We start from the raw sequence: 13491 nt of genomic DNA on the forward strand, positions 1-13491 counted from the left end.
CTTTGTGGGCATGGTCAGAGAGGGAAGCAGGTGCAGCATGGAGTCATCTGGGAGGAGCTTGGGAACTATTTCACAAATGGAGAAACAGAGGGCCCAGAGGAAGGAAGAGCCATGCCTGGACTCCAGGCAGAGCTGAGACTGGAAGCTGAGGCTGTGGACCTACTGGCCTGGAGGATGTGCATCTGTATGTGTGTGGGGTACCTCCTTCATCCCTCCACCATCTCCAGTCTGGCCCAGAGGGGAGGGTGCATGTGGGACCCTGACTCCATGGTGGGGTCCTAAGGCAGGAGTAGGGGTTCTGAGCTGTGTTACAGCATCGGGGACACCCCACCTCTGTGAGCTGATGTTGGAGAGCAAGGCAGTGAGAGAGAAGGCTGGGGGCGGGGGTGATGGGGTGAGTGGGAGTGATCCGAGGGTTATCCCTGGAAGAAGGCAGCCTCATGCAGGTGTGTGCATGCGTGAATGCATGTTTAGTGTAGCTATGGAGCCGCACAGCCAGGATTGTCAGTGTATCTGTGAAGGTTTGTCTCTGCTGACCTGAACAGGTCAGTGCAGAATGCATTGGGGCAGGTGAGCTCTGCATTCTCATGGGGGCGTGGTGGGACTGGATAGGGGACTCTGCAGGTGGTTTGGGAGTGAGTGGGTCAGGCTGTGTGGGAGCCCAGGGCCAGTGTGGGGTGGGTAGGAGCAGCAGCTTCCCTGGCCTGGCTCTGCTCAGCTCTCCCCTCTCTATCTATACTCCTAGCCATGCCTGCAGTACTGGCCAGAGCCCGGCCGGCAGCAGTATGGCCTCATGGAGGTGGAGTTCGTGTCGGGCTCGGTGGATGAAGACTTGGTGGCCCGTGTCTTCCGGGTGCAGAACGTCTCTCGGGTGAGCAATCTGGGCGCCCTGTGCTGACAACCTAGGTGGTGGCTGGGGTATCAGCCTCATTAGACCCTCTTGAGGTCAGCATGGGGCCCAGTAACCCCGGGACTCACATCCTCCCTGGCTGGCTGCCTGTGCCTCAGCTGCAGGAGGGGCACCTGCTGGTGCGGCACTTCCAGTTCCTGCGCTGGTCTGCGTACCGGGACACGCCTGACTCCAAGAAAGCCTTCCTGCACCTGCTGGCCGAGGTGGACCGGTGGCAGGCGGAGAGCGGGGATGGGCGGACCGTTGTGCACTGCCTGTGAGTGCGGGCTGGTGGCGGGGTGGGAGGGTGGGGGCTGGGGGCAGAGGCCGGGTCTGAGAGAGGGCTGCCAGGTGGGCCCTGAACACCACCCCTTGGGGCCTCTAGATGGCTGTGGCCTGGATGCTGCGCAGCCAAGCGGGGATGGCCCTGTCTTCCCTGGAGGAATCCGGTCAGCTTCCAGGGTATAGACTCAACCCTGAACAACTGCCCAGCACCTTCTATGTGCTGTTTGACTTTGCCAATTGAATTAGGGTCCTGTCAGAATTGTTTACTGCATGAGACAGTAGCATACTTGAAGCCAAAAGAATTCCAGTCCTTGTTCATGCATGCATGCATGCAGCCTTGTTCATTCATTCCTTCACTTGCCCCATTCATAAATTCATGTGTTCACTCCTGTCGGGGTGCAGTTGCTCCTTTGACCCCCACTTTCTCATGCTCTTAGCGCTTACCGACCCTTCCAGTGCCAGCCCAGGCATACCGGGGACAGGGACAGGGAGCTGAGTCTGGCGGGGCCTGGCCCTCCAGGGGCCTTTGGTCCTAGTGGGAGAGACCCCTCAAAATGGGGGCTGAGGGCCTAGGCCATCCCCCATCTCCCAAGGGGAACCCCACACCCTGATGTCACAGGGAACAGAGGAGGGAGAGGAGACAGGGGATAGGAAGTGTCTCTGTATGTTTGGCTGCCGGTTTGCCTCGGAGTGTGAGTGTGTGCCTGTATTTTCACTGTGTATCTGTGTTGCTGGGGGTGACTGGTGTTTGGGGTATTCATTTTCCATCCTGCTCTCTGGGGTTTGCTTGCTGCTCTGCTGCCCTCCTTCATCTGTGTCTTTGTCTCAGTGGCATTCTCTCCGAGGGTATCTAGCCTCCTTTCCCTCAGAACCTGCTGTCTTTCTCCTAGAGGCTGGCTCCCTAGCTGCCTCCAGGCTTCGGAGGCCAGTCCTAGTGACTGAGCTCCCAGACCCCACCCTACTGGGTTCCCTGGGCCCCTCCCCTCCCTTCTGGGCTCCCTGACCCCACCCTCCTGGGTTCCCTAGGCCCCACCCCTCCCGTCTGGGGGTCCCTGCCCTTCCCTCCTGGGTTCCCCACCCCTCCCCTCACCTCTGGGCTCCCTGATCTCTCTCTCCTAAGGTTTCCTAAGCCCCGCCCCTCCTGTCTGGGGTTCCCTGGCTCTGCTCCTCACCTCTGGGCTCCTCATCCCTGACCCTCCTCCCTCTTGCTTCCCTGGTCACTTTTGATGTTCCAGCCCCAGGCCAACCCCTCCTGAGCCCCACCACAAGCCTTCTGTGTGTCTCATTTAGAAACGGGGGCGGCCGCAGTGGTACCTTCTGCGCCTGTGCCACAGTCCTGGAGATGATCCGCTGCCACAACCTGGTGGACGTTTTCTTTGCTGCCAAAACACTTAGGAACTACAAGCCCAATATGGTGGAAACCCTGGTGAGAGACCATGTCCCCTTCCCAACCACTTCCAGCTTCCCAGGCCAGGCCCAGCCAGGTCCCTTGGCACCGCTGTCCTCCACCTGGCTCCCCCTTTTTGGGCTTTGGGCTCTGATCTAATGGTGCCAACACAGTTATACCCATTTGACCAGGGCTCCTACTTGCCCTCTGGACCCCCATTATCCCTTTCCGTGATACCAGAGAGGGACCAGGCTCATGATTCCTTCTCTCCCTCTCCCCAGGATCAGTACCACTTTTGCTATGATGTGGCCCTGGAGTACCTGGAGGGACTGGAGTCAAGATAGCGGGGCCCCTGGCCTGGGGCCCACATTGTGCACTCAGGGCCAGGCTCAGCACTGAGGACGAAGACCTGTGCCCCTAACTCTGCTCCACTACAGCTCCCGCGGGGAAAGCACTAGGGTGGGCACTGTGCCACCTTGGTGCTCCCTTCCACTGTGGGCAGGGCCTCTCACCATGTCAGATGGGCAGGCTGTGGGCCAAGGAGGAGCTTAGCAAGACTGCAGCGTAGCCCACCTCCACAGGGTCCTACAGGCCTGTGCTGTGAGTCTGGCACTGCCTGGTAGAGTGACAGGGGCTCAGAACTGACAACTTGAGAGGACCCAGGCTCAAGCTCCTTGACTCCAGGCTCAAGCCCCAGACTCTGTCCCAGCCCTTGGCAGAGATGAGCGAGACCCTGCAGAGCCTGTGGCTGGCCAAGGTTTCCACCTGGCAGTGTGGCTTCCTCTTGACATGGATAGAGGGTGCACTGGGGCTTGGCATCTGGAATCCCGCCTGGCCCCTGAGGGTCCTGGGGAGACTGGGCACATCAGACTCGTCCTCCCCAGATGGGACTCTAGCCCCCTCCTCCACCCTGCTGCCCCCTCATCAGCCCCGGGGATATTTTGCTCATGATGCCTCCCACTATGACTTCCTTGATGTGTGCTCTGAGCTTCTGTGAACTGGGATCTGCCCATCCCTGCCCTATTCTCTGTGGGGCCCTATCCCTGCCTGACCCAATGTCTGCAGAATGAAGGCACCTCAGCCCTTCTTCCTGTAACCTTCAGGCCTCACTGGTGGGTCCTGCTCAGCCTAGGCCAGTGACAATCTGCAAGGTTGAACAACAGCCCTTGGGGTTGAGGTTCCTGTGGCTCCGGGTCAGGCTGCCCCCTGAGGACGAGGCACTGCTAGATCAGGGGTGCTTCCAACTTCTACAGTTCGGAGGAAGAACATGTATTTTGGGTTGGAGGAGCAATTCCTTTTTGTTAATGTCATTATTTTTTGATGGGTGGGTGGGAAAATCTCTTTAAAATGGGGCAGGCCACACCCCCATTCCGTGCCTCAATTTCCCCATCTGTAAACTGTAGATATGACTACTGACCTACCTCGCAGGGGCTGTGGGGAGGCATAAGCTGATGTTTGTAAAGCGCTTTGTAAATAAATGTGCTCTCTGAATGCCACAGAGCAGCCTTGTGTGTGTCTGACCAGCCTGAGTGGGGCCTGCTCACCAGCTCCCAGCCCCCTAGTGCATTGGGAGGGCTCTGGGCTGGGAGGCAGAGGCCTGGGTCTGGTCAGGCCTTGGTTTTTCCATTCACAAAATGGTGGGGATGTGGACCAGAGCATGGGTCAGGGAACTTCGACCTGTAGGGACAGGTTCCAGAGAACTCTGTCTATTGCTGCCTCCACCCAGGCCTCTGAAGCAGCTCCTCAGTCAGTGGGCTTCATCCTGAGATCCCTCAGGGGCACAGAGCTGCCTTTCACCCATGGGGGCCTGGATCTGGGTTGAGCTCTTTTGGGGACAGCATGGGAGGCTCAGGCTTTGGTATTAGGTGGATGAGCCTCCCCAGCTGTGAAACCCTGGGTAAGTCAGCTTCGGTTGGGCTTCGGTTCCCATCTGAAAAATGGGGATGACCCTGATAGGATCAGAAGAGGTCATGACTAAGTGCCTTGTGTGGCACCAGGCATACGGAAAGGGTTCCATTTCTAAACACACAACAGAGACAGACACATCCAGTCTCTATGATGGTCATTCCAGCCATTCCCAGCCTCGGGCTTCTACTAGGAATGGAGTGGAGGAGGAGTGGGCTAGCTGGTAGGGATCCCAGTCACTCCTGGCTCAGTCATAAACTTGTGTCATCTTGGGCAGGACAAGTTGTGTTTCTGAGACTCAGTTTCTTCATATGCTTCTTGATATATTGATTCTATTCTCACACTGACTGACCCTGTGCCTCAGTTTTTCCATGTATTCAATGTATTCTCTGATGAATACATTCCATGTATTCTCTGACGAATACAATCTATTCCAATGACTTTAGGATCTAACATCTTTTAATCTGAATTAAGAATTTATTATGACCCCACTTAGCTAGGGTACATGACCCCCACCCCCCAACCACACACACACACACACACACACACACACACACACACACTCAGTCTGAACTAACTGCTAAACCTTAACCTGATGGATTACAAGTATATGTCAGACATAGCCAAACAATAGAATGTGACTTGCTTTGACCAGTAGAAGATGGCAGAAGTGATGTTGAGTGAGTTCTGGATCTTAAGCCTCAAGGGGCATTGCAGCTTTTGCTTTTGCCCTCTTGGAACTCTTCCATGTAAGGAAGTCTATTAGCCTACCAGAAGATTTGGGGACATATGGAAGAACCAAAAGAACACATCCCATGGATGCCCCCGTACCAACTACCAGACCTGCAAATGGAGCCATCTTGGGCCTTCCAGCCTTGGCGATCTCTCAGGTGAGTATAGCTGCGTGATTAAGCTTAGCAGAAACTGCCCAACCAATCCCAGACCTGGAAGAGATAATAAATTGTTCTTTCTTTTAAGCCAAAGTTTTAGGATTGTTCGTTATGCAGCAAAAGCTAACTGTTACATATATGTTCTGGGCCGTGTGGATGCAGCTTTACTCTTTGCCCCATTGAGTACTGATCTCCTAAAGGGTGGGAAGTGTTTCTGCATTCATCCTGTTGTATGCATTGCTCAGCAAAGGGCTGGTCTTATAGCTGGTGCTCTAGAAGTGTTGGCATGAGAGAGGGAAGGAAGGAGAGAGTATAAGTCTGTCTGACCATTGGCATTTCATGGCTTTTCAGAGGAACTGGGAAGGCAGGCTGTGTGTTAGGAGGAAGGCCAGCTCCGGAATAAGCCAAGGTCCCACCCCTCACTCTACATATCAACCAGCCGGTGACCTTGCAGCCATTCAGAACCACCCCAGGCTCAGTTTCCTAATCTAGACAACATAACAATCCCTACTTGCAGAAAGTCTAGAGTTCAAATGTTTAAAGAACTAGCATAGTCCGGTGGTGACCCGACTGGCCCTCAGTAAATGCCATCACATGATCCCAAAGTCCCTGGCTGGTAAACACGGTCCACATGACCTTCCGTTCAGCACCCTTACCTCGTATTTAATCCATACGACAGCTCTTCGACGTAGGGACACCACCCCTTCATTCCGGGGATGAGGACACGGAGGCTGGAGAAGGCCCCTGACTCATTCGGGGTATCCGCTGTTACACAGCAGCATGGGGCTCCGGTTTGCCCCCATGTTAGGCTGACTCCAAAGGCCTCCAACTGCTCTGCTCCATGGCTGGTCTGGGTGGTGTTGACAGCTGGAGGATCCCTTGATGCGACACCAGATGGCCGGTGTGTGGCCCGGGCACTAGTTTGTGTCAGAGGTGGTGGCCTCTCGGACAAGGCAGCCGGTAGGACAGGAAGATGAATGGCCCAGGCTGGTTCTGCCCAGGGCCGCAGGCCTTGCAGGTGTGGGGAGTAGAAGCCCCCACCCACCCAGATCCCCATAGAAAGGGTTTCTAGAAGTGCAGACGGGCCGGCTGTCTGCTGCCAGAAGCTGAATTTGCTTCTTATGTCATCATAAATCCGGCCCGAGGAGCCGGCCGAGGCAATGATTACTCCTCACGCCCTCTCCGGCGGCCCCTGACTGGGACACGTCCTACATCCTGGGCACCCGGGAGAGGAACCGTGGCTTTGATGGATGTGGAAGCTGCTCGCAAGGCCCTCACCGGGAGCCCGCCCGCACCCGGCCCCGCCAGGTCCCTGGAGGACCTCTGACAAGCCACGGCCGAGGACCTTGCCAGAATCAGGCTGGCGATGCTGGGCCAGAGCCTACTTTGCCCTGTGGGGGGGTGGGGGAGCGGGGACTCTGGTGTCCGAGGCCTTGGCCTGAGGGCCTCCTCCTCGCGGGGACTTGGAGGCAGGCCTGGTCGTCGGTGGGCCCCTGGGCCTCAGCTGAGACGGGGGGAAGCCGCCACGGGCCGTGGGGCTCCTGGGGCCGGGGAGGCTGGGTGCTGGCGTGGGGGGCAGGGAGCATGGTTTCACCAGGTGTAGGCCGGGCTACCTCCCGGAGGCAGAGGACGGGGCTTTGGACGTGGTGATGCAGCCACGCGCAGCTTTATTTGGCACCTGCCGTGCCTGGGGCGCGTGGCCAAGAGCTCTGTGGGATTGTCACGGGCCGCTTCTGATGAAGCCCGTGAGCTAGGTACTCTCATCCCCGTTTTACAGATGAAGAGATGGAGGCTCAGGGAGCCTGTGACTTGCCCAAAGTCACAGAGGCACCAAGTGTCACACAAACTGCAGCAGCCACAGTGACTGATGGGGAAAAAATAAGCCAGATCACATGACTTGCCTGCGCAGACCCTCCGGTGACCTACTGCTCTGTAAGTAAAGGCTGAGCCCCTGGCCGTGACCGCCAGGGCCCTTCCCCGCTGTGGCCTCTGCCCGTGTCCCTCCTGCCCGCTCCTCTGCTTGCTCTGGCCTCATTTCTTCTCATCAATCCGAGCTCTGTGTCTGGACGCCCTTCACCATTGTATGCACGGCTGGTCCTTCTGGGTGTCCGGGTCCAGCTCAGATGGCCCGTCCTTGAGGGTCCCTCCCGAAGTGGCCTCCTTGGTGCCCCACCATCCCCGTGCCCATTCCAAGTAGGGCACCATCAGTCCAACATCAGTGACATTGGAGCTGATGTGGCTCAGTGGTGCCAGGCCACTGGCCTAAGCATCCACTCTGATTCTAGTGAAATCTTGGGTGTGGTTTGGGCTTTAGTCTCCTGAGTCGGGGCACCTGTCCTGGAAGGTCCCTGGATGATACTTAGTATAGACATTGTCCTTAATCTTCCCAGCAATCCTGAGAGGTAGATGTTACCAAAACCATTTGATATGAGGAAACAGGCTCCGAGCCGTGAGGCACATTGCTAAAGATCACACAGCTAGGAAAGAACCAAGATAAGATTAGAACCCATGTCACTTGACTCCAAAGCCTTTGTTCCTTAATCATCGCAGAAGTACTGGCAAATCTGAATCTGAACCACATTAATGATTGTAATTTGTCTTGTCGATGAGTCAGTCTGCTTTCTCAACACTCACGCTGGCTGCAGACTGGCTTAGCGGAGGCTCACAGTCCAACAGCCTCCCAGACTCAGTGGCAGGCACCTAGTTGGTCCGCAGAAAATACTGTCGAATGAGTGTTTAAGCGTCTGTTGAATCTGCAGGTGGTGGGGGTGGCCTGAGTCAGCGGGAGCCACTGAGTTGAGAAAGCCTCTTCAAGAAAAATGGAATGCATCTGAACTTACTTCCTACTTATTCCCAGAGGTGGGCAGAGGGAACCTGTCCAGGAATTTTATTTTCTGTTCAGCTGAAAGCTGAACAATGGGGCTTTCTCAAGCTGTGTTTATTTATGTGACTGCATTCTTTTTCTGAAGACAGCTGAGGACAGATTTCTCTCTCTAGGGCTCCAGTCCCTGCCTGCTCCCCAGCCCCCACCACAGGCAGACACACCCCCTGCTCCTCTAGCTGCTTTTCCTAACAGACCCTTTACTCCCTTCTATGTTTGCCTTTACCCCATGGTGATTCCTGATTTATTGTCTCTGAGCTCCGAATCCACCCTTCTTTGCCCTGCTCTGTGATACTGGAGCTGGACCCTGTAAACGGTTGTCTTTTGCCAGCTGGAGCAGTGCGAGGCTTTGTCAGTAGAGGGTGCTAGAGGGACACTCTAAGGTGATCACAACACCACAACACAAGGCACTTCCCTTCCAAGTTCTGGTCCTCCTTCCTTCCTTTTTTTTTTTTTTTTTTTTTTTAAAGAAAACCCAAAACCCAAAAAACTCAGCACAGGAGCAGAGACCTGAGTGGCCCTTGTGGCCCAGCTCCAGATGTACCCTCAGCCCCCAATCTTCATTTCTAGAGACCAGTGTTAACCCACACTCTCTGACAAAGGTTCTTACCTTCTTAGAGGCTGAATGTTCTTGTGGTCACCACTCCCTCATTGAAAAGGTCTGAATGTCCATCTTGGGAGAGACCTTCTCCTCAGTCTTCAGTTCATTTGTTATTCACTCTCCCTCAGCCTAGACATAGTAGTTGCTTCCTCCCTCCCCTTCCCAGAACATTCTTTCTTCTAGATGCTTCTTTCTTGCTGCTTTGGGGTCCCTTTGATTTTACTTAACTACCTCTTGCTAGTTAACAATACTTTATATGAAAATTTCCATGTTCAAAGTATAGGTTATGAATTCTGTCTCCTGACCGGGTCATAACTGATCTAGAATTTTTTTTTAAATATTTATTTTTAAATATTTTATTTATTTATTTATTTATTTATTTATTTATTTATTTATTTATTTATTCATGAGAGACACAGAGAGAAAGAGAGAGATAGAGACACAGGCAGAGGGAGAAGCAGGCTCCATGCAGGGAACCCGACGTGGGACTTGATCCCGGGTCTCCAGGATCATACCCTGGACTGAAGGCAGTGCCAAACCACTGAGCCACCCAGGCTACCCCTGATCTAGAATTTGAAGTATGGGTGGTCCCAGGAAGCAGACCCTCTGATGTAGGATTTTGATTGGTTTTGTTGTGCCCTTGGGCTGGAACACAGTGCCGAGTTCATTGTCAATGGGACATGGGATGCTAGTAATCCACAGCATAGTGACATCATAATTATATTATCACCTGTGATAGATTTTGATGCAATGCCAATGGAAGCAAGTGTCTGGGAGCCCAGAGGACCACTACACTTGACTATCACATCAGTAATTATGACTGCAGGGACTGTGCATAGGGTGGATTCTTGAGTGCACCAGGGTACTTCCTAGGAAGAAAATGATAAGTTTGGGTCATTTAATTCTTAGCTCAAATCATGGTTTGAGAATCACATAGCTTCCATGGCATCCTTACAAGAATCTCTTATTTCATGTAGCCACAGGTCTGATATTGCTGAAAATCAAACATAAATTTTAATTGTGTGGGTCAAAGAATTTAAACATCAGTTAAATTTACAGCATCACCAATTTTCTCACATGAGAGTTTGGGCACAAATTAAGAAAGAATGGGATTCCTGAAACTTGAGATAGAGACATCTGGTTGGACTCAGATGAAATGGAGAATTACTCTGAACCTCCTTTTATCAGTGGAAAGAACTTGCCCTTTTGTATCTGAGGAGATTAGTTTTCTTTTGTTTGAAAACCCTGTGAGGGGTGCCTGGATGGCTCAGGCAGTTAAATGTCCCACACTTGATTTTGACTCAGGTCATGATCTCAGGGTTGTGGGATTGAGCCTTGTGTTAGGCTCCTGGGAGTCTGCTTCTCTCTCTCTCTCTTCCCCTCTTCACCTGGCCTTCCCCCTGCTCATGTTCTCTCTCTCTCTAATGAATAAATAGATCTTTTTTTTTTAAAAAGATTTTATTTATTTATTTATTCGAGAGAGAGAGAGAGAGGCAGAGATACAGGCAGAGGGAGAAGCAGGCTCCAGGCAGGGAGCCCAACGTGGGGCTCTATCCTGGGACCCCCGGATCACGCCCTGGGCCGAAGGCAGGCGCTAAACCGCTGAGCCACCGGGGGATCCCCTGAATAAATAGATCTTAAATAAAAAAGAAAACCATGTGATAACCTTCCATGGGGTGGATGCCTGAAGGGGGTTAAGCATTCTCCTCAAGACATGCCACAAGCACCCTTTGTTGCTGTTAGATCCATAATGATGGTCAAATCTCAACATGTTCCAAGAGGTCATGTATGTACTATCATCCAGGAGGAGATTGTTTACTCAATAGAAGAATGGCAAGATATTTGCTAATGGCAAGATATGACATAATCATGGGGAATATTTTAGAAGTTGATCCTAAAGGTGGAACATAATACTAAATCATTTTGAATTCATGGTGTGGATTTGGGATTTAATGTGTAAGCTTGTGCACCTGAAGGTGGATCCAATAACTTACTTGGTTGGTTGACTGAAACTGGACCTGAAGGTGGCTTGTGTTTAATGAATGGAGATGCCAGAGCTTCTATGGAATAATGTAGAAGAGGGAACCCAAAGGCTTACATGTGTAGGATGTTGAGGTGAATTTAACATGTGTGACCTGCACAGCCACCCCCAAACTATGTTCTATGAAAATTCCCAGAAGACACTTTCCTATGGTATTGAGAAATTTATCATTGAGGTGAGAATCTATATCCTTAACATGTTCCGTAAATGTTCAGCTTTGTAGCCCAGGCATTGCCAGGAACATGTTATCATCAATATGGGCTCCCTGAGTTGATGGGGATGATAGGATCCTGGAGTGGAAGAGGCTAAGTGACAGTACTTAATAGCCAAAGACAAGGTGAGTGCATTTATCATAAAGGGCATCAGGGATGTAACAGCAATCAGAATGCCTTCGCCCATAGGGATCTTTGGTGATGACTAATTGATCAGTGTGTTTCATGGAAGGAAATAGATGGATAGCCTACTAGAGTATTGCTTGATCTATACAGCAGAAAAACCAACCAACCAACTAACCAACCATTCAACCAACTAACCAATCAACCAACCAACCAACCTCTGGGATTGGTGGGCAACACCTGAGTTGAATCACCATATTAGAGAGTTGTGGCTTCTCTTCAGTTTTCAGACCTAAGCCAATTCTCAGATCAGAGCCCTTTGATTGAGAAGGATGCTGGGCCTCCTGAAGATGTTTCCTGCAGCAGTACTGTAGGTATGTACCACAAATTCTTCTTCCAAGCCTTCACCAAAAGGACCCTTGGCTATTTACTAGAGTGACCACACTTGGGAAAAAAAGGTACCCAGGCCTTTGGAGATTACTAGACACTGCTCTGAATTTATGATAATTCTTGGGGATGCAAAATAACACTGTGGCCTATGAATCAAGGTGACAATTCAGGTACTCAGGTGATAGATATTTAGCCTAAGTATGTCCAGTGGGTCATTCCCCCAGAACACATAATTGAAGTAGACATACTTGGCAACCTGAAGAATCCCCACTTGGCATCTCTGACTCAAGAAATGAAGACAATTATGGGAGGAAGTGCTAAATGGAAGTTTCTGAAACTTTTTCTGTCTATCATGATAGTAAACCAAAAGCACTTTTCTGTCTGTGGGGACATTTCAAATATTGATGAAGACTGCGATATACAGAAGTGATGATTCCTATCCCATTCTCATTTAGCTTACCTGTCTGGCCTGTGCAGAGGTTGGATGGGCTTTGGGGAATGACTAGATTACTGTATGTGTCACTGGGTGGTGATTCCAATTGCAATTGTTGTCTCAGATATGGTATCCTTAGCAAAGCAACTTAGGACAGCCCTTGGTGTGTAGCCATTGACCTAGCTACTGCTGTTTCCTTCACACCATTTGGGAAGGATCACCAAAAAACAGTTTGATTTTACCTGGAAGGACTAAGAGTATATTGTCAGAGTCTTGCTTCAGAGTGAAATCCATTCTCTTGCTTTTTGCCAGTATACAGTCCACAGATAATGTGATCATCTTGACATTCTACACAGCATCACACTGATGTACTCCACTGGCGACAAGCTGATTGCATCTGATGAATAGAAAGTAGCAACTACAATACATGTGAACAAGGAAGTGGGAAATAAGTCCCACAAAATCTCAGAGATCTGTAGTCTCAGTGAAGTTTCTGAGGGTTCAAAGGTATGGAACATGTTGAGATATCCCCTCCAAGGTGAAAGTCAAGTTGCTATACTATCTACCTTGAAAAAAGAAGCACAACACTTGGTAGGCTTTTTAGAAACTTCACATTTGTATGTGTGCTACTTTGACTCATCGGCAACATCCTTGTAAGACTGTTAATTTTGAGCGAGGACCATAGCACAAGAAGGCTATGCAACAATTAAAGGCTTCAGTACAACTCCTTCTACCCTTGATCCTTTTGACCACTAGATCCAATGGTTCTCAAAGGTTTCATAGCAAATAAGGATGTTGTATAGAGTCTCAGACAAGACCCCAAAGGGGTGCCACAGGGGGGACCTCTAGGATTTTAGAGTAAATATATTCCTTCTTATGCTCCCCACCCCTTGCCGAGAAAGAGCTTCTAGCTTGCTACTGGACTGTGTTAGAGACTGAATGCCTAACTATAGGACATCAGGTGATCATGCAGCCTGAGATTTTCACTTAGGAGTCCCTTGACACAACTAGCCATAAATTTAGCTATGTGCAGCAGCAGTCTATCATCAGGTGGGAGTGGTATAAAAGAAACCATGCTTGGACAAGTCTGGAAGGTATGAGTAAATTGTATAAGTCATTGATTCAGACTCCTGCTTCACTGCTTCCTATTTCTCAAGTCATGCCTATGGCTTCATGAGGAGTTCCTTATAACCAGGTGACTGATGAATAAAAACTCAAGCCTTGTTTACAGATGGTGCTGCATGATATACTACTATTACCCAAAATAGAAGACTGCAGCATTACAACCCCATCAAGGGTGACCTTGAAGGACAATGGTGAAGAAAAATCTTTTTAGTGGGCAAAACTTTAAGCAGTTGTCCATACTGGAATTAGAGCTGGCCAGATGTATGGGTCAATGCTTATTTACGAGCAGTTGTTAATGGTATGATTCGGCTAGATTGTTAGGGACTTGA

General features: G+C 51.0%; 1 protein-coding gene across 3 annotated transcripts in view; it reads left to right on the forward strand.

Moving 5' to 3' along the window:
* Positions 1-4046, forward strand: part of PTPRU (protein tyrosine phosphatase receptor type U) — a 79371-nt gene extending 75325 nt beyond the window's left edge. For all 3 annotated transcript variants that reach the window (XM_055331630.1, XM_055331631.1, XM_055331632.1), the window contains 4 exons: positions 746-871; positions 1009-1166; positions 2465-2600; positions 2843-4046. In XM_055331630.1, the coding sequence (XP_055187605.1) occupies positions 746-871; positions 1009-1166; positions 2465-2600; positions 2843-2905 (483 nt within the window). In that variant the 3' untranslated portion in view covers positions 2906-4046. The remainder of the gene's footprint in view (positions 1-745; positions 872-1008; positions 1167-2464; positions 2601-2842) is intronic.
* Positions 4047-13491: the final 9445 nt, after the last annotated feature.

This window comes from Nyctereutes procyonoides, unplaced genomic scaffold (genome assembly GCF_905146905.1).
Source record: "Nyctereutes procyonoides isolate TBG_1078 unplaced genomic scaffold, NYPRO_anot_genome, whole genome shotgun sequence".
NCBI classification, from domain to species: Eukaryota; Metazoa; Chordata; class Mammalia; order Carnivora; family Canidae; genus Nyctereutes; species Nyctereutes procyonoides.